This window comes from Lissotriton helveticus, chromosome 7 (assembly GCF_964261635.1).
Source record: "Lissotriton helveticus chromosome 7, aLisHel1.1, whole genome shotgun sequence".
NCBI classification, from domain to species: domain Eukaryota; kingdom Metazoa; phylum Chordata; class Amphibia; order Caudata; family Salamandridae; genus Lissotriton; species Lissotriton helveticus.
This window is the reverse complement of record NC_136068.1, coordinates 815,243,818-815,271,239: the sequence shown is the minus strand read 5'-3', so window position 1 is coordinate 815,271,239 and position 27,422 is coordinate 815,243,818. Positions and strand designations below refer to the sequence as shown.

Genomic DNA, 27,422 nt, shown 5'->3' with positions numbered 1-27,422 from the left:
TACACCCATTTTTGTTCCTTATTGAACAGGTATTTCCCTGTGTCAACGATGTGGTCAGGTATCAATGGTTGCTCAATAACCGTCCACGTGAAATCAGTAAGGCTGTGGCCAACCTCTAGGAAGTGGTTTGTTAACCGGGTAGCTTGTTTTTTACACCGTATGGTGCTTTTGTGTTTGGATATTCTTACTCTCACTCTCCTAGTGGTCATTCCCACATATCTTAAACCACATGGGCAAGTGATCATGTAGATTAAGTTGTGGCTATTACAGTTGGTAAACCATCTCGGTTGCCATGGCCTACTAGTTCCAATGTCTATACTGAGTGATTTAGACATCTTGGGACATGCTGCACAACTGCCACAGGGATGGTGTCCTGCGACAGCCGGCATGTCCCATAATGTTCCAACTGGACGTGCAGTTTTGGTCTTCGGTCTGGTGTGTACCAACTTATCCCTCAAATTTGGTCCTCGTTTGAAGGCAAAGAGTGGTAAAGGTAATTTGTCTGACCCTGTGTTGAGAATTGCCCAATGTTTCTTGATTTTCTTCTGTATTTTGTTAGATTGGGTATTGAATGTGTTTACACAGGTGATTCTTTCTTCTTTAGCTTGCGGGGGAGAAGGTTCCAGTAGAGACTCTCTGTTGTTGTTTTACAAGTGTGCTTGGTAGACCCACTCTCTGGCCCGGGCGCATGAAAAGACAACGTGCAAAAGTAATGGTAGCACCCAGAAATGCTGGTATCTTGCACGAGACAACAAACATGTGTCTCAAAAACAGGGAGGGACACCGCAGGGTTAATTAGTGAGGAAACTGTCTCGTATGAAAGTCCCTCCTGCGGCGTAGCTTCATCTACGCTCATCCGGTAAACTGAGTCCAAAGTAAGAAATGATGGTGTCACGACACCCCTATCGGACCCCCACAAAGAACAATCTTAAGGCGGCACACGAGCGTCCGAATTCCTTCCAGGAAGTCCCAGAATAATCGGCAGTGCCACGGGGAAATGCATATGATACGACTCTTTTCGCTCTCCCAGATGGCAGCGTGCCCCTTGCAGAGGCTCATGGGATTTGTAGTTCGCCGCTAATGCGCAAGCGTAACATCCTGGAGGACATGAGGAGGAGCTAATGGAAAAAGCACCCGGTGAGACAGGGTTCACATGTCAGCTGGGAGGGGAGGGGGGGGTGGTATGACTCAATCAATAACAGACAATTGGGTACTCCAAATTATCCATTCTGGTTACTGCCTGGAATTTATCAACACGCTTCCAAATATTCCACCAAAGCCCCTCAAACTATCACCAGACCATCTACAACGCCTCAAACAAGAGGTTCAGTCTCTACTTCTAAAAGGGGCTATAGAGCCTGTGCCGCCCCAACATTACAGGTCGGGTGTATACTCTTTTTATTTCCTAATCCCCAAAAAGATGGTTCTCTCAGGCCAATTTTAGTTCTCAGAGAATTCAACCGGTTCATTCAGTCAGACCATTTCCACATGGTGACACTTCAACAAGTACTTCCTCTGCTACACAAATGTGGTTTTCTATCTACTCTAGATCTAAAAGACGCCTACTTTCATATACCAGTCCACCCTGCTCATCGCAAATTCCTCAGGTTTGTGGTAGCGGGTCAACACTGTCAGTTCAGAGTACTCCCATTCAACGTCACCACCGTCCCCAGAGTCTTCACAAAGTGTCTGGCAGTAGTAGCTGCTCACCTAAGGAGACCAAGCACTTGCATCTTCCCGTAGTTAAACAACTGGCTTATCAAAGCCAACACATCCCAACAATGTCTGCAGCACACTTTCACCACAATTTGGTTCCTGCATCAACTAGGGTTCACAATCAGTGTGCCAAAGTCACATCTCCAAACAACCAATACAAAGGACTATCTAGGAGCCACAATAGATACTAAAAAAAACTCTCGCTTTTCCCAGCTCAGCCGGAATTCAAAATATTCAGGCTTTAGTTCTCTGCTTCCAATCCAACCATTGGATTCCAGCTCAAACTTACATACAGCTATTGTGAATGATGTCATCCTTCATCATGATCGTTCCCCATGCCAGACTGCACATGCGTCCACTTCAAGAATGCTTAGCCAGTCAGTGGAACCAGTCACAAGATCTATTGACCGATCTAGTGTTGGAAAGCAGCCATACTCATCGCTCTCTGCAGTGGTGGAACACACAAAATTTATCAAAAGGACAGCCGTTCATAGGCCCGGTTCCACAGATAGTACTGACAGCGGACGCGTCCCTCACTGGCTGGGGAGCTCATCTACAACAGCACACAGTGCAAGGCTTGTGGAGCCAACAGAAGTTGCTCCACATTAATCACCTAGAGCTGCTTGCAATATTCCTAGCACTCAAGGCATTTCAAATTCACCTTTAGGGCAAAGCTGTCCAAATTCGTACAGACAACAGGACATCCTTGTATTACATACAAGAACAGGGGGGACGCACTCTCTCCAACTGTCCCACCTAACCCAAGATATCTGGAGGTGGGCCATTCACCACAAACTTTATCTCCTAGCGGAACACCTCCCAGGAGTCAACAACCAGATTACAGATCTCAGCAGACAGACAGCAAATACACAAATGGGAACTCCACCCTCAGGTCCTCCTTCCATACTTTCAATTTTGGGGAGTCCCTCACATAGACCTGTTCGCCACGTACTAAAACGCCAAATGCCCAAACTTCGCTCCAGGTATCCACACCCATTGTCCAAAGGCAATACACTATGGATGAATTGGTCAGGGATATTTGCTTACGCTTTTCCGCCTCTCCCACTCATTCCATTAGGGGTTTAGAAACTCAAACAAGCGTCCCTGGCACTAATTCTTGTTGCTCCCTCGTGGGCATGTCAGCCTTGGTTCACAACCCTATTATTACTCAGTAGTTCCTCACCAGAAACTATGTCTTGCACCAATCTTCTCACACCGAGCCATGGAGACATAGGACATCCAGTTCCCAGTCCACTCAATCTGGCAATCTGGCTCTTGAAGTCGTTTGACTATCTTAATTAACCGCCAGACTGCATGAATATAATCAAAGATGTTAGACGTCCTACCACAAGAGCCTGCTATGAAGCAAAGTGGAAGTGGTTTGTGATGTACTGTAATAACAACCACATCAATTCTGTACAAAACATTATCTGCTACATCTACAACATTCCAATTTAGCGTACACATTCATATGTTTACATTTGGCTGCGATAGCTGTATATCTCCAGAATAGACAACATCTATCTCTTTTTAGAGTGCTGGTTATCAAAGCCTTTATGGAGTGACTCAAAATAGTCATTCCCCTGAGACTTCCACCAGCTCCAGTGTGGAATCTCAACATTGTTCTCACAAGACTAATGGGTCCACCCTTTGAGTCATTGCACAAATGTGAACTGCAATTTCTCACATGGAAAGTTGCTTTCCTCGTTGCTATCACATCACTCAGAAGAGTGGGTGAGCTTCAGGCATTAACTATAGAAGAACCCTTTTTACAAATGCATCAAAATAAAGTGGTTCTTAGGACTAATCCTAAATTCCTTCCTAAAGTCGTTTCTGCTTTTCATAATGATCAATCTGTTGAGTTACCTGTGTTCTTCCCTCAACCAGATTTAGTGGCAGAACATGCCCTGCTCACATTGGATGTGAAGAGAGCATTGCTTTATTACAAAGAAAGGACAAAACCTTTTCGTAACACAAATCAACTTTTTGTTGCTTTTGCTCTGCCACACGAAAGGCAATCCCATATCAAAATCAGGTATTGCACGGTGGATAGTCAAGTGCTTTCAAATATGCTATGCAAAAGCAAAACAAATGTTAATAGTTCCCCTTAGAGCACACTCTATACGCAAGCTGGGGGATTCTATGGCATTCTTAGGGAATATACCTATAGATGACATATGCAAAGCTGCAACATGGTCTACACCTCACACATTCACAAAACACTATTTTGTAGATGTGTTAGCAAAACAACAAGCTAGAGTGGGCCAGGAAGTTCCTGTACACTATTTCAGACCACTGCAACAGATACAGGTTAGCCACCGCGTTGGGAGATAACTGCTTTATAGTCTATTTACAGCATATGATCTACAGCTGGTATGCCTGGAACGGAAAATGCTACTTACCCAGTATGCATCTGTGTCAGTCATCCTGTGCCCTGGGCACCCCCCAACGTTTTGCGACGAACTGGTGGTAACTGGCTCTGACTTACCCTGGGCTCTGTTTAACCAGGCCCAGGGCCAGTGCCAAACTAAAAGGAATACATTAGAATACAGTTAAGACACCCAGCATACACTAGGGTACACTATGGTATGGTGGGGTACCCCTGTAATTGGCATGACCTACCCCATGAGCCCCTAGTATGTAATCGGGCAGGGGATTGAAACTACCTAGAAGTCTCCAGTATCCTGGGGCATGGCAGTTTAGAGGCCAGCAGATTCTCTGCACCAGCATGTGTGCAGTGCTGAAGCCTGAGGTCAGTTTAAAAGCCGCACCGGTTGCCAGGACGGCTTTTAAACCTTAAAATGTGCCCAAACTCGACTTCGGGGTACGGGCCCTTGCAAATGAAAAACCTACCATGTGTTTGCATATTAGGGACCCACAGGGTCACCCCTAGGTATCCCAGGGGTGGGGGGTCAGTTATCTATAAGGTACGCCCTTATAAAATGAGTTTTTATATGCCTGGGTAAAATGACATTTTACATTTCACTCCCCACATTGTGTTAAAGAACTGCTCAAATTCGACTTTGATGCTAGAAGAAGTGGGTAAGGTTAATCTGCATGATTTCTGCAGATTCAGAACCCCTGAAGTCTCCCCTAGTTGCACAGGGTTTGGGGGTCCTGTAGAAATTAGGGAACTACTTATAAAATATGGTTTTATAAGCCCTGGCGCTAGAAAAGTGGCTCCAATCATTTTCCCCATTGCAAACCCCATGGCCCATAGGTTAACATGGTAGGAAGTTATTGATTAATAAATATTGATAGGAGAGGACTAGCCGGACCATTCAAAGACTTCCCAGAATGGTAGAAGTAAATCCAACAATATTATATTGTTGAATTTCTCCTAAAGTGTACATACAAGTAGTTATGAGACTTTCTTGTTTGTAAGTCCAAATTCAGCCTTTCAGTGGTCTGCCCTGATTGGTCAGAGTTAAGTGGATTAGCCAGGCTGCTGGGAGGGCAGTGTGCTGGTCTATAGGAATGCCAGGCCAGGAGGTGACGTTGTAAACTATGCTCTTCAAAGGCAGAGGAGAGGCCTGGGTTTCAGCTCCACTTTGACCATCTTGACCCAGAGTCAGGGCTAAGCTTAAGTAAGGTGTGCACAGATGGTAGGGGGAGAGTCCATGGAAATAAGTCATTCCAGGGGGTGTGTTTAGCCAGCTCTTACCTCCTTGCTGGAAAATCAGCCTTTATGGATTTGGAAGAATGATGCACTCTGGGACAAACTAATACCACACTCTACAGGATGTGGTCATAACTATGAGGAGTTGCCCTGCTCTCATTGGTCAGCAGTGAGCTGGTGCTTGACCCAGAGAATTTTGAATAAGTATCTGAGAGGGGCAGAGCCCGCCAGATCTGCTGCTTGAAACTTACTGAACCAAGAAGTGCCCTGCTGAAAAGGTTTTTGCTGTGCAAGGAACTCTAAGGCCTGACCTCTGAAGACTGCACCAAGTAAAACTGCAGCCCTGTGGATTACCTTGCTGCCAAAGGACTCAAGAGTTGAACTCCCTGTAAGCTACAGGTTAACGTAGCTCACATGCACTGCCCCACAAAGAATTCAAAGCCTGGAGTACCAGTGGATTTGTAAGGGTTTTGTTCACGTGGATTGCGGAATTGAAGTTTCACACTTTCAAGGACCCTCTTGGAGATTCCAGAACCTTGGATTGTGTGTTGGATACTTTGGGACCCGCAAGCAGAACTCCAGGAAGGTGTTCTAACTGGACCCCTCTTGCTGAAGAAGGCGGCCCACCACAGTGGTGAGAAAATTCTTCAGAACAATTTATAAAGGTGTGTCCCTGACAGAGAAAATTAAATGACTAAAAGGGGCACTGTTGGTTTCTTAACACTAGAAAGTGACTAATCTTTAAAAATTCATATCTCTGGTTCCCTACAGTGGATTCTTTTTGTTTTGGTGTCATTTAAAAGATAAAAATATTACCTATTTCTATAAATTGGTGTGGGATTTTTATTTTATTTTGTGTCTTAATTATTTACTGAAATGGTGTTTTTAAATGCTTAACATACCTGTCTTTGAAGTTAAGCCTGTCTGCTCGCAGCCACGTTACCAAGGCTGAGCAAAGGAATAATTGTCCAAGACCTATGCTGAGTCCTATCATGTGTTAGTGGCCTTATTGCCAGTGGCAGACCTACATTTGCCCCTACCAATAACCCACTTTCCAACATTTGGTGTTCAGCGGTGTGGATGAGGACTTTTGTTTAAAAACTACACCTTTCAGTGAATAATTTAAGATTATAAAAATCCTCTAAATTGCCTTAGAACAAAACTTTTGAGTTTGATTTTTGGAATTTGGACTAAACTGTTTTGAATCCATTGTTTTGATTTTTCCAAATTGTTCTAAGTCTATTGTGCTTAGTTTTGTGTGACCCAAAACTAGGGAACCATGGAGCTGGACCTGGCTAAACTGTCCCAGTTTAAGATGGCTGATCTTAGGAAACAGTGTAGGCTTAGGGGGCTGCTTCCTGCCAAGAAGATGAGGAAGACAGGGTTGCTTGAGTCCCTAAAGGCCTGGGCCAGGGCAGCGGAGGAGAACCCAAGGGGGTGGGAAGATGTCCCCCCCCATCCCCCAACCTCACCCGAGAGAGGGGTGAGGATGAGACCTTTCCCATTTTGACTAGTGTTAGCCAGGTGAATCAAGGTGGGAGTGGGGAAGGGTCCCTTACTCCGGTACCACTACTGTCCCTTGCAGAGAGACAGCTACAGGCTCAATTGGAGTTGATAGCCTTGGAGAAGACGAAATTTGAATTGGCTAAGAGAAAATGGTATAGGGAGGAGGAGAAAAGGAATGGTGGCAGCGAAAGTGAAGAAGATGCTGAGATGTCCAGGGGTGGTAGATCTGAACCTAAACTTCCCAAGGGCATAGTACCTAAGTACACTGAGGGGGATGACATTGACAAGTGGCTATCAGCTTTTGAGAGGGCCCTTAAAATGAGTAGGGTTCACTCTAGGTATTGGGGTGCACTCCTGTGGGAGTTGATTCCAGTAGCTGAAACCTCAAGCAGGGGCCACCAGGAGATTGGTGGTGCCCCAGAAGTACAGAGAATTCAGCCTTTCAGTGGTCTGCCCTGATTGGTCAGAGTTAAGTGGATTAGCCAGGCTGCAATCCTGAAATAAGGTGTGACCTCTGTAACAGATGGTAGTGCAGCTCACAATTGATACTGCCTGACCCAAAGATGGCCGCCCACGAGTAAATGCAACCTCTCCTCACTGCCTGCAGCCCCCGAGGCTCACTGGAACACTAGCTCTTCCTCAGGGTAATTGAGCAAAGGAGGCTCTAATGCACAAAAATGGTCTGACGGGAAGATCAGTTCTCATCCAATACTGCCTGCCCCTAAGCTGGCTGACACCAGAAAACTGCCCACAGGCAATTGCATTGACTTTCGCCCCATACCTCGGTGCTGCGGCGCTTAGCGCAATTCTGCTACAAATCACGACGACCCCAGGCCCACAATCAGTGCAAAGCCTGTCCACTCAGACTGTGGGTCACTCCAGCATCCCTTTACCTAAAGGTGCAAGCCTGCCGGACCCAGGATGGTCGACGCCAGAATCAAATTGTCTTAAGGAGATTTCGTAGTCTATTTATGGCACGGACTTGCCCCCTACAAACCATCACAGGGGATGAACCCACTGACACCTATCCCCCCCCTTCACGCGCCACGACTTCCTACAAACCATTACAGGGGATGAACCCACTGACACCTATCCCCTCCTTCACGCGCTGCGACTCTCCCTTAATCTAGCCTCACGGACTCTTTCCCAGCAAGGCCCTCCGCGCGCTGCTCCTCCACCCAGAGTGCCCAGCTCCCCCCAGAGTGTCCAGCCTCCCCCAGGTGACTCTCCCTGATCAAGGCAACTCCCGCACCATAACAGAAGTACGGCCCCTCACTCTAAGAATAGCAATAATGTCTCCGAGCACTCAAATTTACAATAAACCCTCTATTTCAACCCACATGAAACCACAAGGCACTAACTCCTTCGCAATTATCTTCCCCCTGAACCTCTCCCCTAAAGCGAAAAGAAACTTTAAGCCTAGATTAATCAGACAACACCCAGATGCTCTATTCGTTGACACTTACCACTGCCCCTCCAAAGGGCAGATAAAGATGGATCTCATCTTTCACACAGATAACCCGGATAACTGAAACATCACACTAAGAATTCAACTCCACATCTCCAAAATGACGACCACCTCACACAGTTGCAAACTGTCATCCTCTCTCACCAATCACTCAACTAGGAAGGAGAACACTTCAGTGACCATTTACTCAAATGGCACAATCTTGATCAAGGCAAACAATGAGAACTTGGAGGCCTTTGACTCCCTCTTCCCTACACTCAGAACCGCTCATCTCCACAAACTCCAACCTTCCTCGGTCCAACTCCCTTCCCCATACAACCTGTCCCTCCAGATAGAGCAAACTTTCATTCCCAGTACCCTTGCACTCCCCTCCCGAACCTCTACTCACTCGTGCGCCCCTGCGAAGCACATCCCCCTACCCTGCGAGGACCTTCAAACCCAACCGCTCTCCCAGTCGCACCAGAAAGAACAAGTGAACCATACACCGTGGGCTCTGGCCCCTGACCTTTATCACACCCCTGTAGAACCCACGTCCCCCACCCACTATGCCACCCCTGCAGAAACCACGAGGCTGAATTGGCACCCCTCAGCACGGGCCGATAAGAGGCAGCAAAACAACACAAACAGCAAGAGACACAAACCGCAAAAAACAACTTTACTCAGTCCAGCCCCCTACTCCTCAGGAAGGTCCTAACCCAACCGCCATCTCCCCTGCCCCGGAAAAATGGCGCACCGGCTGACCTTCTTAGAAAGCCAGCTAGAAATAATAGTACTGGGCCTAAACGAAATCCTAGCCAACCTCGATAAATCCCAAAAACCCCAGCAACTCCAACCTATGTCTCCTACTCTGACCAACCTCATCCTTCAAAAACACCGGATATGTGCTTCAACTACCCACGAGACCCAGCTACAGCGTCCCATTAGATCTTACGTAGAGACGCTGCCACTGAGACAGTCAAAAACCATAGACCCGGCTTCCCAGAAACAGACTCCAAGAAAAGAGGTCGAGACCCAGTCATGCAGACTTACTGGAACCACAGCTGTACCGTCTGAAAAGACCCAGACACGTAGACTTACCAGACCCGTAGCTGCAATGTCTGAAGAAGATGCAGCAGTTCTAGCCTTCACTTACAACCCTCCTCCCACAACCTCCCCTAACTCTAAAATCCAAGTAATCACGGGCGTCAGAAGAGACTACCCCCTCACAAAAACCCCCACCCCTCCTCACCTCCATACCTAGGGCCCCTCCGGGAAATTCTCTCAGCAAATCAAGGTTCTCCACCAACTGCTTGCTCATCAGTTGCATATCAGCCACTAAACATGCAACAGAATTAGCAGAAGCCATCCTATCGCAAGACATAGACATTGCGTTTATCACGGAGACTTGGCTAAATGAGATCTGCCCACCTTACTTAGATATGCTCGTGCCGCCTGGTTTCACTATCATAAACAAAAATAGGAAAGATCAACGTGGTGGAGGTATAGCTATCATTTACAAGGACCACATCGACATCATGGAAATGGACATTTGTAAATACAACTCGTTTGAATGTCTTACTGTGAACATCAAAACCAAGGCCAACGATCCAATAATCTGTCACCTTCTCTACCACCCTCCAGGTAACACTACCACCTTCAGGGAACATTTCTCCGACCTGATTTCACACAGCGCACTCGGAGACGCCAACAACCTAATCTTGGGTGATCTAAACCTACGATGGAACGAATCGAGCAACACGCTAATTCAAACCCTAAGCAATCTTCTATGTGACAATAATCTATTCCAGCATTGCACAGAGGAGACTCACAACAAAGGAGCTACCTTGGATGCCATCATCGCTCAGCGAGATGCAATCACGATTGACTACATTCTTCCTGTGGACTGGTCGGACCACCACATGATCCTATTCCATATCAACCAAAAAGTGCTATCCCGGCTCCCCACACAAGACTCTCCCAAATGGTCTCGAAATTTCACCAAGATCCCTCTGGATGTCATGGAAGAGAGGCTAAGTACGCTACTCCCCAGCGACCACGAGCTTCTCTCTACAACAGATCTCATCTCGCTCTACAATTCGAGCATGGGGGGCCTGCTGGATCAACTAGCCCCCTTGAAAGAAAAAAAAAGCAGAGCCATACCTTCCAGATCATGGTTTGACTCTGACATTAAGGGAGAAAGGAGTCAATTAAGAGCATATGAAAGACGCTGGAGGAATAATCCTACCATTATCCACCGCGATCAACTCAGATCAGTCCGGAAGAAGTACAACAACCACATCAAAGAAAAAAAATCCAAGTTCTTCCGCTCCGCTCTGAACAATGCAACGAACAGACCCAAGGAGCTCTTCAAGATCATCAGACAACAAACATCCACACCAGCCACGTCCACCGTTCAGGCATCCATAGATCTTTGTGATAACTTTGCCAACTTCTTCAATGATAAGATTTCCAAGATCGAGCTCTCTGGTACATAACAGTCCCCCCCTTCTTAATAGCCACACTACTGGATCTCTCGACACTGCTCCTACACCCCTCACCAAACCCTGGATACTCTTCCACCCCATCCCTGAAGCAGAGATAATCAACTTGATCTACAACGCTAAGCCCTCCGGGCACGTCTTAGACCCTTTTCCTACGCAAATGACCAAGAAACTGAAAAGCGCCCTAGCCCCACTTTGTTGCAAGATTATAAACGGTTCCCTAAATAGCGGAATCGTCCCAAACTACCTCAAAGTAGGTCAAGTCACCCCTTTGCTGAAAAAACCTGGCCTTGATTCATCAGATCTAAACAACTTCAGACCCATCTCCAACCTCCCTCTTCTAGCCAAAATCCTAGAAAGATGTGTTCTACAACAACTAACGCAACGCATGGAGAGGATCAACTTTCTTGACTCATCAATCTGGCTTCAGGAAAGGCTGCAGCACAGAAACCGAGATCCTCAACATCATCGATGACATCCACAAATCTCTGGACTCTGATCAATGCTGCCTTCTCGACCTATCGGCTGCATTTGATACGGTAGATCACAAACTCCTCATCAAAGCTCTGCAAGAGAGGGCAGGGCTCGATGAGATAGTCCTCAAATGGTTCTCATCCTTCCTGCACAACCACTCCCAGAGAATCAAAATCAACAACTTTGAATCTGACCTACACCCAATCAACAGGGGAGTCCCTCAAGGGCCAGTGCTCTCCCCTCAACTATTCAACATCTACAGGCAACCCCTCACTACCCTACTCAAAGATGCCAACATACCCTTCCATCTGTATGCTGATGATACGCAGATCTACCTAGAAATCTCATCTGCGAAGGACATTCAAAGACTCAATGGCATACTGAAGGAAGTGCAACTTTGGTTGACTAGCAATCACCTAAAACTGAACCCTGACAAATCTGAACCACTCCTCATAATCAAACAAAGCAGAGAACCCCAAATGGGAGATTGGCTAAAAACTATAGATGCACTCAATGGAAACCTCACCCTGGCGGACTCTGTTAAATCACTAGGTATCACGCTAGACCCGAAACTGGACATGACCAATCATATAAAGAACTCCGCTAAGGGCGCCTTCCTCAACCTAAAGTTATTGAACAAAATTAAACCTTTCATCCCACCCAAAGATTTCAAACAAGCCACTAAATCTTTGGTGCTGTCAAGACTAGACTATGGTAATGCAGCCCTCACAGGAATTCCAAAAGCACATCTTGCTCCCCTTAAAACCACTCTCAACGCGGCTGCCAGAATGGTCACTGGACTCAAGAAATACGAGCACATCTCACCGGCACTCGGAGAACTCAAATGGCTCCCTGTCGAAATGAGGGCTAATTTCAGAACAGCTTGCCTTACTCACAAACCCCTACACACAGGCAAATCTGAATACCTGGCTGCCAATCTCAAAAAAGCAGGGCAGAACAGGAACCTCAGAAGCTCAAACACCCTTCTACTCATTCCACTGAAAGCTCGTGAACAAAAAACAGCGGCCAGATCACTTGCAGGAAACATGACCAAAATATGGAACTCTATTCCTCCCCAAATCAGAACTAATCCCTCCTTTACGAGTTTCAAAAGCCAGCTCAAAATCCTGTTCCTTCATCGATCCCTAGTGAACAGATAGGAGCTGCTGGAGCGCTATATAATCGACTCCGCACTCGGCCGGACTCTATGCCAGCCAGCCCTTCTCTGGCACCTGTTTCTTCTCAGTTTTTGTACTCCGAGATTGTCTCCATCATTGTGTTTGCGTTTTTACATGTCCTATAACTTTTGTAAAGCACTCCGATACCCACCGGTCAGGTCAGCACTATATAAAACTCCGCAAATAAAATAAAAAAATAAAAAAGATACATGCATTCATGGACAGCTCCTTTTACTACTTTCACTAACACCATTCCCACCCTCTGCGGGAAAACAATCTAACAATGGAGTCGATGTCGATGCACACTATGACCAAAAGGAGGAGTCACCTACCTCGTAACTTGAAAGACTTCTACGAAGAAAAGCAAAGTGCAAACATCTGGACCCAACACTAGATGGCAATCTATACACAGCATATGACTCTGCAACTTTACATGCCAAGAACAGATGCATACTGGGTAAGTAGCATTTTCCTTCTTTGTTATTGAACTATGTTTTAAGTTTTACATTTAAACCTTGGGTGAAGCATGCGACTCATATGAGATTAGGGGGTTGTATATGATAGTTTGTAGAGAGTCATGGACTCATTGACCAGCAGATTGTCTGGATTCACTTTGTTATACTAAATCAGTGGGTCCCAAACTGGGGTCCGCGGACCCCCAGGGGTCTGTGACACATTCCCAGAGGGTCCGCAGACCGTTAAAAGCGCTGCAAAGTTCCTTGTATAATGAGCAGTTTTTGGGCAGCAATAAAAGTGTCAAGATAACTCCAGTGATTAATGTACATGCTGTAGAGAGATGGGTGTTTTGTCCAGTGGCAGCTTTGACTCATCTAAGGAGGTGCAGATGGTTAATATGCCTGCTGCAAAGAATGTTTACCATGCAATAAACAAAAACTATTTTGTTTTGTGCATAGCTCAGTGGGTTCCTGCTTTTGCCACAGAGATTATTTTCTTGTTGTGCTGTTCACAAGGTCAATCATAATCTAGCACAGTGAGCTATAAACTGCCGTCCAAGAGCTGCATGCAAACTGCATCATATAAGTTAGTAAGTTATGCTTTTTCCCAGTCTTTCATTATCCCGATGCTGCTAAAAAAGGCATGTTTTGGTAGAAATAAATCCTCATTATTAAAGTCAACGCTAACTCCTGTGTTATGTTCTGAATCCTGTGTTTGTGTTTCTCCAGAGCAAGGACTCTAAAAAAAAAAAATGCCTACCAGTATGGATGACATGCAAATCCTACACCTTGTAGTCCCCTCTGCCTTATGTAACATTTTCTATTAACTGATCTACACATGTATGATTCATTGTCCTAGTATGTGTGTGATGTAAAGTGCTCTGACACCCTACAGTGGTATGAGAGGTGCTTATAAAATAAATTAAATACTTGTGCTAATGAGATGAGGCACTGTAGGAGGGTAGTAGTGAGGGAATCATTGAAAATTGTCAATCATTGAAGAATGGCAAAAGATTGTTGTATCCTGGTGCATAGTAAGGTCATTATTTACTATGCTTTAAAAGCTAATATAATTCAATATTTATTGTCAGGTGTCTTGTAAAATGCACCATTTTCCCCCAAATGTTCTATGGGGAGAGCCCCCCAAAGCCCCCTTTGTAGTGGTCGGGCTCACTCGCAGCACTTGGTGTGCACTGTACAGGGACTGGTCTGACAACATTTGCCAGAGCAACTTTAGGTTTACAGTCCAGCCTTGGCAGGAGGAGCCTCGGGCAGCGAAATTAAACTAAACAATGAAAAGTTAGTCGCCAGATGCAGCACCAACCTTCTCATTAAGATTTTTTGATTTTTGCAAATATTTTTAATATAAAAATACTAAAATCTTTAGTAATTCAAGTCTAGTCTTTGTTTGATGTGCACACGTGTTTATTTTTTTCGAGTTAGTTTTAATGATTGACATTTAAATCCTAAAATTGCTTGGGGGTCCCCGGCATCCAGCAGTGACTCAATGGGGGTCCTCAGGAGTGAAAAGCTTTGGAACCACTGTTCTAAATTATTCCTTTGACCTGTGAAAGAATGCAGGACAAATGTTTACTTCCATTGTACTATTCCTGAAACTTATTAAGCATGATCATGTTTTCTTTTTATCCAAGCAGTGCTTGAGAAGTATTAAAAGAAATCTGACTACACTATTCCAATGAACAGATGCCACAAGTGAATGAACATGAGTGACCATTGACTTTATCTACTGTGCAGTAGTAACAAACAGAGGTCATAAGAGGTCAATATACTAAGAAAAGACGGCACTCTAGCTAGAACCAAAAGTGTATAAAGAAAACATGTTCTTTAGAGAACCATGTGGACACAGATTCATTATTCAACCTTGGTCTGTCACCAACTCAGCTTAAACATTCATGGAAACAGTAATGAGACCTGTGGTTGACTTAGACAAGGAGGTTGATTTATTTCCGGGACTTGGTGATGACATTACATTTAATATTTTTCACATTTAATCGTGGTAGGCGTAAATAAAGGTGCAAGCAAGTCAGTGTCCTAGAGAGAGGTCCAAACATTTTTTCTAAAGATGTGAAGCTTTCCGTTTGAAGCATAAGACATTTAATAATTGCTCATAGGTGTCTGGAGTTCTACTCTCTAGATGTGTCATCCCTGCTTTTGTGATTTGATCTGGTTGTCCACAGAACAAGGAAACTCTGTAAATTCAATGCCAACCTTCAAAATGAGTTACGATGGGCAAAAAATGCAAAGTGGGGGAAAGACTCAATGTAACAGAAAATGAAGAATTCACTTGCCATGGAAACAATTAACTTATTGAGGATGAAAAGAACTAGTCTTTCATAGATCAAAACATCTGACAGCGATCATTATTGAGCGCATCAAAGGGACTTATTTTCGATTGTGGCATTATCATATAAGTTCTTTAATAAAGACCCTGTAAATGACTGTAGGTAAAGAACATGTTCTAGTTCTACATACTATTGTATGCATTGTAATTTGGGCAACAACAGTAATGACATTGGGGTGTACTACCATAACAAATGGATGAAAATGCTTTTAAGGTCTCGCCTAGGAAGCGCGCATGCGCTGCTCTAGGAAAAAGGACCTCCTGGAATCGCTCAGGACTGATATCCGTCCTATGGCTTGCTGTTACGCGCACCGGCTCGTGCGCGTGCACCACTCGCTGGACATCCGGCCTATGGCTTGCTGTTACGAGCAGCATCTCAAGAGCGTGCGCACACCTCTCGCGGGACGCTGCAGCTGCATTTGCAGACACGCTTGTTAAACGTGCTGTTAACACTCGCCCTCCCTTCACTCATCCGTTTTTCCACACCCAGCTGATTAGCAAAGCCAATCACTCGTTTTTTGTATGTACTGGTTCTCCAGCTTTTCCACTTTTCTGTTGACCGTTGGTTTGCCTTTGTTTGTCTGGGTATTTGTCTGCTATTTATCTTTTTGCCGTCTGCTTTTTTTCACTATTTCTTGCTATGTATGCCATCTAATGTTGTTCTTCTTCCTCTGTTAACCACTGCGCCTTATGTCTCTGTGCATTCCTCTGCTTCTTTTTTAGATCTTGTTCTATGTACTGTGCCTTGCATCTTTCCTTTTTCTTGCCTCTCCTCTGCTGTCGTTCTTAGTGTTTCCCATCCCCTCTATCTGACTGAGTCTGGGGCTGTTACAGAGTATTTGTTTGAGTGTCTGCCTTGCTCTCTCTGTATCTTGCCATGTTCTTCTGTTTTTCCCCCTCGGTCACTTCTGTTTATTGGCTGGAGAGGCCCAAACATTAGGGGGCTCCGAAAGTGCCCACTAAACATATTCAAACGAAAGCTCTAACATGTTTTGAGCACGGAGCAAAGTCACCAAGGTAAACTCAGTTTAGGCCTAAAGGCACCTTAAGGCAGGCTTGAAATGTGTATTTCTGCTTTGGGGGGGGGGCCTGCTACTTAACGTCATCATAACCTAAATCTAATTTGGACTCAGACTAACCTTTTCCACAAATGTGCTTTTTTCAATATTCTTTTGCACATAAAATGTTGTCAGGTGTTTTATGGTTACCTCGGAGAACCGCTTAATGCAAGGACCTGTCTCCCCATTGTAATAATACTGAGCGCTTATTGTGATCTGTTTTTTCCTGTGATCAGGGATGTTAGTGTAATATGGAAGTGCAGGGACTCACTTTACAGAGCCCCTGCTTGCTCCTGAGAAATCCCACAGCTCGCAGCATTGCAGAGAAGTTCTTCTAGTAAAAGAATTGCAAGGATTCAGAAGCAGACAGGACCTGCTCATTACATCACTGCTTGGGATTGCTTGTGACATGCTACGTAGAAGTCCTCAATGCACGTACACACATTGATATTTTGTATTGGCTAATGCAATGTAATGGATAATGTGCTGCATGGCTAAACATGTATAAGTTCCCAAAAGCGAAACCTATTGGCTATGCCAATGCTTGTTATTGTAGGGAGTGCAGGGTCATTCACACCATTCCTCGGTGGCACAAGCATTCGTATTGTAATGTTGTGGGTAGGCTCTTGTGTATATTCTTGTGCAGGAAGCTGGCAACCACTGTGCCTTTATGAAGGCTTAAACCATTAAAAACGGCTCGTGGTTGTATATAATGGACCCGCATGCTAGCTCATCATGATTCAGGGTTCCAATAAACTGAAGCTGTACCAAAGGCAGTGCCCAAAATGTATAACTTTTATTTGTTGTCATTTCCCTTGGCGCAAAGTAGGCTGTACAAGAATAAGGCGGTCATAGTCATCTTACATAGTCATGTACAAGACATTTGAAGATTACCTAAAAAATAAAAAGTGCCCTTCCTTAAATCAGTGTTGAAAAGAATGTGCTGAGTGTTAACTGGGTCCTCTTCTTGTTAATTTGAAGAACAGAACAGTTTTCCTAGTATCATGGTACTTGCTTTTTCTGTAATAATTCCTTTCAATATTATGTTTCATTTTAGACTTCCTGGCAACAGTAGAACAAAAATTGGCTTTATAACATTTGACAGCACAATCCATTTCTACAGTTTACAAGAAGGCCTTTCCCAACCTCAGATGTTGATAGTTTCAGATATTGAAGGTATGTACAGCACCTTTTCTTGAATATCTCTAGATCGATTTATAGCAGTGCTGTTTTAAGAAAGCTGGTTGTGTTGAAAAGAGATATAAAATGGTAAATGTATTGCATCCTCACCACTTCATGCTCTGTACTCTATCCATGTGCAACAGTGATGGGGAATTTGATCAAATATGTACTTACCCGAAGGGCGCAATAATTTAGAAATCTACTGGTCCTGTCCAAAAATCCACTTGTCCTTTTTGATGCTGCGCAGTTAAGTGGCAAATTGTGTCGCAGCCCCGCTGATTGTGCTCATACTAGGTCGTGATTTGAATTATGGCAAGCGTCAGATCTGAAAGAAACACGTAGTGATAGATTCCTTTCCTTAGAATTACCCCCAGGCATCAGACTGGATCTGGAAAGTTTTTGTCAGCAGTACCCCAGCGCGTCAGAAGGGGGCCACACGAGGCTCCGCTTTCGTTGTTGGTGTCGTAGTTGCTGCGATGATGTAGCTGCAGCTACTTAGACGGAGCCCTCGCACGCTGACGTCCTTTCTTTTTCCGCACCAGCAAGCGCAGATCTAGAGAGAGCGGTACCCCCAGTCACTTTTTGACTGAGTTTTTCTAGGTCTTTTGTCGTCGATCGACTCCTGGTGCAGTAGGGATGCTCAGCTTCAAGTCCTGTGGGGACTGTCCTCTAATGATGTCGGTGACTGACCCACACCACGTGTCTTTACTGCCTGGAGCGCGACCACAACCCCAAGTCATGCTCAGACTGTCCGGCCATGGTGCCGAAGACTTTGCTGGAGCGGTCTAAAAAGTTGCTGGCAGTCGGCCTCGTGCCGCTCAAGGTCCCGGTCACGTGGGAGGTCGAGTGACCGGTCGCGGAGCTGCCACCACCATTCGTTGGGATCGAAGTCTTAGCACTAGGGGTCAGATAAGACTAAGCATTCAGAGAAGTTGAAGAAGCACCATTGCTCTCCGGCTGAGGATGTGGGTGGTGCCTCCCCCGAGGCTCCAGTGGAGCCTACACACTCACTGCCGGCCTACCTGCCCTTCCCGGGTCCGTCGGCGACTCAAGCCCAGCTGCAGGAATTTCTGTCAGCCAATGCTGGCCTCTTTGCGCCGTCAGGCCCGCCGGTGCGCCTTCGGGTCCCGCGGGTGTCCTAGCTCTTTACTGCCAGCGGCTCCGGCATCACTGTTGGCCCCGGCACCGCAGGAACCCCATGGATCCGGGCTCTGATCCGGTCGTCTCCGGTTGACCTTGTGACACCGCCACCGACGTCGACCCCACCGGCACCACTCTGACGTCGCCCGGCCCACCAGAAGGTGTTGCCCCCGGCTTCAGCCCTGATGTGGATATGGTGCCGGACCGGTGTAGCTCAATGCAGATTCCAAATCCGATGGGGATTGTTTTATTTTCGGCCTGTTCGTCAGCCTTCGGAGGAAGTGGAGTACTGAGAGGGGTCTGAGTACCCTCTCACAGCACGAGCTTGACCTGGACTGGGCAGAGGAGCTGGGGGGTGCCGGTGGTCTTGATACCTCTCCTGATCTTGGCATGCTAACTCCTACCGTGGCTATGGGGGAGGGTGCAAGTTATGCAGTGGTGTTGCGTAGGGCGGCCGAGGCCCTCTGCCTTGAGCTCCCTACTGTGGCCGTCAGGACTAACCTCCTTTAAGAAGTGCTTCAGTCGGCCGCTACCTCTGCAAAGCCACTGCTACCTTTTAACAAAGCACTTTCAGACGTTCTTTTGGACATCTGGTCCAGAGGGGCTCCTGTGGATAGGAACATGGCCCGACGCCATCGCCCGGCCCCGGGCAACCCCCTTTTCCTTTCCCAACACCCCACTCCTGAGACCTTGGTTGTCCAAGCCTCTGCGTCCCAGAGCACATTCCCTACCACACCTATGGACAGGGAATCCAAGAAACTAGAGCAGTTCAGTAAGAAGATTTTTTCTTCCGCTAGTTCAGGGCTGCACTCGGTGAACACTGCATTCCTCTTGGGCCGTTATTGCCACTCTGTGTGGGATACGGTTGCACGCGTGCTGCCTCAATGTCCGGAGGAGGCCTGGACAGTGCTCTCTCAAGCTATTGCTGAAGAGAGGGATGCAGACAAGTTCACTATCCGTTGTGGCCTTGACACTGCCGACTCGCTGGGCAGAGAGATTTTCACGACAGTGGCGCTCCGCCGCCACGCCTGGCTGAGGACTACTGTTTTTTCTGGGGATGTCCAGAACACTCGGTAATGGACATGCTTTTTGATGGCATTCACCTTTTTGGCAGCAAAGCAGATAGTGAGTTGGAGCGCTTTAAGGACCTGCTGACTACGGCCACATCCTTGAGCCTTTCCGCAACGCGCCCTCCTCCGCGTTCTGCTTTTCGCTGCTTTCGTGGCCACAGAAGGGGCGCCCCGACACATTCGCTTCAGAGCCACAGGCCTGCGCATCAACAGCCTCCGCTCGGCCGGGGACGTGGGACCCGCCGGTTAGGGGGCCAGCGGACAGGTCCGTCCACCTCCACTCCGGCCACCCCTGCCTCCAAACTTTCCTAGTCTGGTTTTTCAGGCCTATCAAACGCTAGTGGGTGGCAGGATTCGCCATCACCTCCCCCACTGGCGCGCCATCACTTTGGACAGGTGGGTTTTACAAATAGTCCGAAGGGGCTACTAGCTCCCCTTCGAGACTACCGCTCCAGACATGCTACCCCAGTACCACCGTATGTCGGAGGATCCCTTGGCACTTCTTCAACAAGAAGTCATGGCCTTCTTGACCAAGGGGGCCATTGAGCGTGTTCCAGTGCCAGAAGTCGGACGTGGTTGTTACTCCCACTACTTTCTGTTGCCCAAGAAGTACAAGGACCTGCGTCCTATCTTGGATCTCAGTGACGTCAATCTTGTCTGTCCTCGACCCTTGAGACTGGATGGTAGCGTTATACCTGCTGGATGCATATTTCCACATTCCCGTCCTGCCGGTCCACCGGCGTTACCTGATGTTTACGGTAGGCCGCAACTACTGTTTACCGTGCTCCCCTTTGGCCTTACCAGTGCCCCTCAGGTGTTCAGGCGATCAATTGATGGCGGTGGTCGAAGCTCATCTGCGCAGATCAGGGATTCCAGGCTTCCCCTATCTCGATGACTGGCTGTTGAAGGCGGGCTCGCCCCGGACAGTCGTCTCCCGCCTCCAGACTACGGCCGACCGCCTGCATTTGCTGGGGTTCTCCATCATTGTGCCGAAGTCGCACCAGATTCCCTCTCAGACGCTCCTCTTCATCTGAGCGGTTCTGGACACGGCGCAGTTTCGGGTCTTTCCTCCCAAACAGCGAGTCCGGGCCATTCGGGCTATGATTCCGATCTTTCAGCCCTTGTCCTTGGTTTCGGTCAGAATACCCCTCAAGCTGCTGAGCCTCGTGGCCTCCTGCATCCTGCTAATAAATCATGCCAGGTGGCATATGCGAGCTCTGCAGTGGGACCTGAAGTGGGCGCAGCGTCAGGGGAACCTGTCTGACTACGTCCAGATCTCGGAGGGCACTGCACAACAATTGCAGTGGTGGCTCACGAAACGGCATTGGGTCAATGGCAGATCCCGCTCCCTTCCCCAACCGGAGCACACAGTGGTGACGGATGCGACCCTCCTGGGATAGGGCGTCCACATGGCAGAGGCGGAAATCAGAGGGGGTGATCTGTGGCCTCTGGTCTCCGGCGGAGTCCAGGCTTCATATCAACCTTCTGGAGCTCCGGACGATCCGACTGGCACTTAAGGCATTCCTTCCCTCTGTCAAGGGGAGAGTAGTGCAGGTGTTCACTGACAACACCACGGCCATGTGATACTGCAACAAACAGGGCGGGGTGGGGTCGTGGACCCTATGTCAGGAGGCTTCGCGCCTCTGGACATGGCTGGAACAACATGGCCTTTTCCTGGTGGTTCAACACCTGGCAGGTTCACTGAACGCCAGGTAGCACGAACTCAACCACAGGTGCATGATGGATCACGAATGGCGTCTTCACTCTGAGGTGGCGCAAGGTCTCTTTCAACAGTGAGTAGAGCCTTGGTTAGATCTATTCGCCACCGAAGAGAACGCGCAATGTCAGCAGTTCTGCACGTTGGAATTTCCAAGGCGGCACTCGCTAGGCGACGCTTTTCGTCGCGACTTGAGTTGCAGTCTGTTGTACGCCTTTCCGCCTATACCACTACTGTCCAGAGTGCTGAACAAGATTAGGCACGACCAGGCTCAAGTTATTCTTGTGGCTCGGACTGGGCTAGAAGAGTTTGATATCCCAAGCTACTCAATATGACCATCGATTCCCCGATTCGTCTGCCTCTTCGGGAGGGTCTTCTGCCGCAGCAGCAGGGGACAGTCCTCCACCCGAACCTGTCAAGTCTCCACCTCTTTGCGTGGATATTGAGCGGCGGCAGTTGATTCCTTTCGACTTGCCTCCTGAAGTCTGTGATGTCATTCTGGCAACCAGGTGTACCTCCGCTAAGTTGATATATGCTTGCAGGTGGAACAAGTTTGTGGCATGGTGCACAGCAAAGGCTGTGGATCCCCTTTCTGCCCCTCTTTCTGAAGTCCTACTGTAATTCCACATGGGGACTTGAACCTGGTTCTCGCATATTTAATGTGCGCTCCCTTTGAGCCTCTTCGCAACTGTCCTCTTAGTCTGTTAACTTTGAAGACTGCTTTCCTGGTTGCTATCACCTCTGCCAGGAGAGTGAGTGAACTCCAGGCTCTTTCTTGCAAACCTCCTTTTCTGTCTGTCCATCCGGACAAGGTTGTGTTCAGAACACGTCCATCCTTTCTGCCAAAGGTTGTCACTGCCTTTCACATCGGGCAGACCATCACTTTGCCCACCTTCTTTCCGCATCCTTCCAGAGAGGAAGAGAGGCTCCGCTGTCTGGACCCAAAACGTGCACTCTCATTTCACCTGAATCGCACACAACAGTTCCTGGTGGATGACCAGCTCTTTGTTGGCTACGTAGGCACCAAGAAAGGCGGGCCGTACACAAGCAGACTATCTTCCAATGGGCCATCTTGTATATTAAAGCCTGTTATTCTCTGGCGAAAAAGGAGCCTCCGGTGGGGCTGCGTGCCCATTCCACCAGGACGACAGCAGCCACTACGTCTTTGGGATGTGGTGTCCCCTTACATCTGTCAGGCAGCTACGTGGGCCTCGTTGCACTTTTACTAAGCACTATTGCCTGGACAGCCAAGTCCGGAGAGACAACTTTTTTGGCCGTTCTGTTCTCGGGGACTTCCTGGTGTGATCTTGGTTCGCAGACCAACCACCGGGGTTGGTATTGCTGGGGTATCTATTCTAAGGTAAGGAATCTATCACTACGTGTTTCTTTCAGATGAGCAAATAACTTACCTTTGGTATTGATATATCTGTAAGAAACATTAGTTAGTGATAGATTCCTTACCGCCCCACCCATCCTCCCCGTTCTGCAAACTGATTTCTAGGGTTAAGGTCATCCCTTTCAGGGCCCTAGTTTCAATGCACCAGTGGTCAGTATCTTGCATGGCTCTGCGTTCCTGGCGTGGAAAGTCGTGTACAGAACTGATGTGGGCGTGTGAAGGCGGCGTCTAAGTAGCTGCCGCGACGTCATCTCGGCGACCACGATGCCAATGACGGACACGATTTTATGAAAACAACGGGGTTGACCCTGTATCCCTCAGAACCTGGGTAATAGGTAATTTAGAAAATATTGGTTCTGTCGGGTTCAAACAACAATGATTTATCTAAACAGTTTTCTTATACAATGCTCCTAATAGAACCCACAGAACACCTCTGAAATATTGAGACAATTCCTTACAATAAATGAAAAAGAAATCCTGTATATTACTTTATACTCTCTTTATATCATTTTCTGAGTCCAAAAATCATTTCTGTACAACATATACAATAACTGTCAATATATCAAATATAGTGCAAGAAAATGTGACATTAGTGAATAGTGAACTTGTGATCAACAAAATACATCCATATTTCATGAACTCAAAATATAGATAAACTCTACACGTATGTACAGAGTATTATTTCATTCGGGCCATCAACTGGTACAATCTGGGAACCCTATAATTTCTTTCAAGTTCGTTAGGGCTCCAAGTCTATGTGGCCTGTGAACAGATGTCGACGTTTCGACCCTGAAAGCGCCAATGTTTGCAGTCGCAGCGGGTCTTTATCAAGACAAATATGCGCGGCACGACAGTCTACAAAGTAAGTAAAAAGGAATAGTCAGAGGGGGTTCTTTTTAATAAGACTAGTTTTATTAGTATAGGGTGCGGTCAAAGTACTCACCCTACCATCCAGGTGCATTAGTCACGTGGAAACAAAAATTGTCCTTTCGTCTGAAAAGAGGAGGGAAAGATTGTATAAATCCCTGAGGTTGCACACAAATTTACTAAGTACATCTAAGGATACATTCGTGCAGTTATATTATCAGCGTCAGTTGGTGTGCAAACATGCCGATATCGAGAATTTTGGGTCTCCCATTTAAACTACGACCTCAATCGGCATCCCATTTCATAATTATTAAACTAACGCGGCAGGGTCAGAGGGTGCCGTTATAGGGGAATTTTGGGTCTCCCATTTAAATTACGACATCCATCGGCAACTCATTTCATAAGCACGCTTGAGTGCGATGGTATCGAAGATGGATTTTTAACGGTCTCATAGTGCTTGTAAGTGCTATAACGTTAGTCGCGGGATGTTCCCGCCAACTAAATTGTTGGCAACTCGTTAGATTAATGCCTCGTCGGATTGTGTATGCCCGTGAATCCTTATAGAAAAGCAGTCACAGTCCGAGCATGCAAGTGTCTTGACCATCGTTAGTTCAAAAAGCCCATTAGTGCAATAAGCTTATATCAGGAGACCAGCCTTACCATGAAAAATGCTCACGGTAAATGCTCTAGTTAATCTGCTTCTCAGCTCACGAACCTGCTGCTGGGGATCAGCTTACCGTCGTGGCCCGGAAGCTGCGTATAAACGTAGTGACGTGCGTCCTAGCGTCATGTGATGTTACGTGGTTGCCCCGGTAACCACAACTCGTTCTACACGTATGAAATGACGGACGCGAAGCCGCACGACGACGCCTTCCGACGCGCAGGGGTACTGCTGTCGAAAACTTTCCAGATCTAGTCTGACGCCTGGGGGTAATTATAAGATAAGGAATCTACCACTAACTAATATTTCTTACAGATATATTGTTACCGAAGGTAAGTAACTTGTTCATTTACCCACATTTCTGCAAATCTATGCAAGGAGTTCCAGCATTAATAAACTAACTTGCATTTTTAAGGGAAATTATCAAGGTATGTCTCACTTTTCCCACACTAGAAAATGTCGGAAAAATACTCGTGGCAAGGCCATGAAAATAACTGTATGAGGCATATGAGCTGCAGATTACACACTGTGCATAGATCGACATCCAGTGTTGGGCCCGGATGTTTGCAGTTTGTTTTTGTCCAGAAAAGTTCTTTGGAAGTCACGAGATAGGTGACGCCTCCTTTAAACCACATTACGCATGGGCATCGGCTCCATCCTCAGATTATTTTTTTCCGCCATCGGGCTCGGATGTGTTTCCTGAGCTCTGGTTTGGAACCGAATTTCCTTCGGCGCGCAATCCTCACCCAGTTCAACGGTATTGTTTCGATCGCGCTCCCCATCGACGCGATTCTTCACCACTTTGAAGTCTTCGATTCCGGTCGTCGACGAAGGCCTCGGGGCCTACCTGGACCTTACTCTCTGGTTCATGGAAAGGACGCCATTCAAGAAATGTCCTCGATGTGGGTCGAAGTTTCCCCACACAGATCTACATGAGGTGTGCAACCTTTGCCTCTCACCAGAGCACGAGGCCCAAGACTGTTCCGCTTGTGCCTCCTTCCGCTCCAAAAAATCGATTCGGGACCGACTAGCTCGAAAAACCATGGTTCGCTCGTCAGCTTCAATCACCGACGACATCTTCGAAGAGGGCGTCGACGTGCCAGAACACCAGCGGGTCGAAGAAAGTGCCAGCTCCTCTGATGCAGAAGACTCAGACGTCGAGGACATCACTCCAGCTCAACGGGTCATAAGTAAGACTGTCGACCCCCAACGCTTCCTCGACACCCTCAAAAAAGGCTTCGCTCACACCCTCACCTTCTGGCCCGGGTGCACACCGAGAGACTGCTTCCCTGGCCCTGCCTTCGGGCCCGGCAAAGAAGCCTACTATGCCATCAGGCGGCTCGGGCTCGAGTCAGCCTATTCCCGGTGCCGATCCCATACCGACACCGAAGAAGAAGCCATCTTCCTCAACCACACCGACCGCTGCTCTGACACCTAAGCACTCGGCGCCGAAGACTGGCACCGGCTCATCGAAGCCAAAACCGCACTCTGAGACGAGTATAAAACTGCATAAAGGTCCTGACTCGCGCTTCGGAGCCGAAAAAACCTCCGGAACCGAAAACGTCGACGCCGAAGGACCTGCCCTACACAGAAGAGCTTTTTACACCAGATCCTACTCAAAAGACTCTTGTAAAGGATCCTAAGGCTGGCCAACTAGCTATTAGCTCCAAGAAGAGACTACAAGAGGCGTCTGCACCACCTCCTCCAAAGAATAGAGATATTGCAACCTCTCCATTAAGGGTCTCTTCTCCACCACCTCCCCATACCATCACTCCTCCTACACCTCCTCCACCATATCATTCGCCTACACCATCCACTAATCCAGATGATGATGTAGATACAGACTCTGATGACGCAGGTGGGGGTGCACATGACCCAGCAGGGACCAATAGTCCCCCTCAGTCACCTAATCCATGGGATGATTATAACACACCGGATGTGCCTTACGTCCCCCAAGACTATGTATATCCTTCTAGGCCTTCCCCACCAGAGGACACTATAGGTTTTCACCTATTAGTACAGAGAGATGCCCAGTACCATGGGGTTGACTTGCACACATATACTGTGGAGGAAGATTTCCTATTGGACACTTTTGATTACACACAAAGGTCCACTGCCATTTTGCCAATGCTTAAAGGGGTCACTAAGAACGCAACAGAGGTATTTAAAGATCCTGTCAGGACTCTGGTCCTCAACCCTCGCATCGAGAAAAAATACAAAGCTGACCCTACAGATCCAGTTTACATTAGAGGTCCAGCACCACTAGATTCTTTAGTAGTATCAAATGCACGTAAACGTGCTAATTCACAAACATCAGTTGAGACCTCACCGCCAGATAAGTAATCTAAACTCCTTGACGCCTCTGGTAAGTGCACAGCGTCACAGGCAGCGAACATATGGCGCATTGCCAATACTCAAGTGCTATTGGCAAGATATGACAGGGCACATTTTGATGAACTACAATCCATAATGCAGCATCTACCAGATAAATATAAAAACCGGGCCAATGAACTCATACAGGAAGGTAAAAATATCACCAATACCTCAATTCGAAGTGCCCTAGATGCCGCAGATACTGCCCCAAGGGCAATTAATACTAGTGTCCTTCTGCGTAGGCATGCCTGGCTACGTATTTCAGGTTTCAAACCTGAAGTACAAAATTCCATCCTCAATCAGCCATTTGATGAGCAACACCTATTTGGCCCTAATGTCGATGTATCTTTAGGAAAAATGAAAAAAGACACTGACACAGCTAAATCTATGGGAGCTTTGCAATTGCAAGGGCTACCAAAGAAGGTGTTAAAGTGGTAACAACAACACGGACAGAGGCAAAACCAACAACTCCCACTCTGCCTCCACCCCTACCCAATGACTTTCCTCCGCTTCCCCCCCCACCATTCCACTCCTGTGGTGGGAAGACTACAACAATTCCTTCCTGCCTGGACCAACATCACATCAGGCAGGTGGGTCCGACAAATTATTCAATCAGGCTACTGTCTAGAACTAGCATCTACCCCCCAAACATACCACCCAAACAGCGTCCAATGTCACAAGAGCATCTATCACTGCTAAA

General features: G+C 47.1%; 1 protein-coding gene across 1 annotated transcript in view; it reads left to right on the top strand.

The window, feature by feature from the left end:
* Positions 1-27,422, top strand: part of SEC24A (SEC24 homolog A, COPII component) — a 619,052-nt gene that overhangs the window by 300,142 nt on the left and 291,488 nt on the right. The window contains exon 11 of the mRNA XM_078653273.1: positions 17,374-17,492. Coding sequence (XP_078509399.1) covers positions 17,374-17,492 — 119 coding nt within the window. The remainder of the gene's footprint in view (positions 1-17,373; positions 17,493-27,422) is intronic.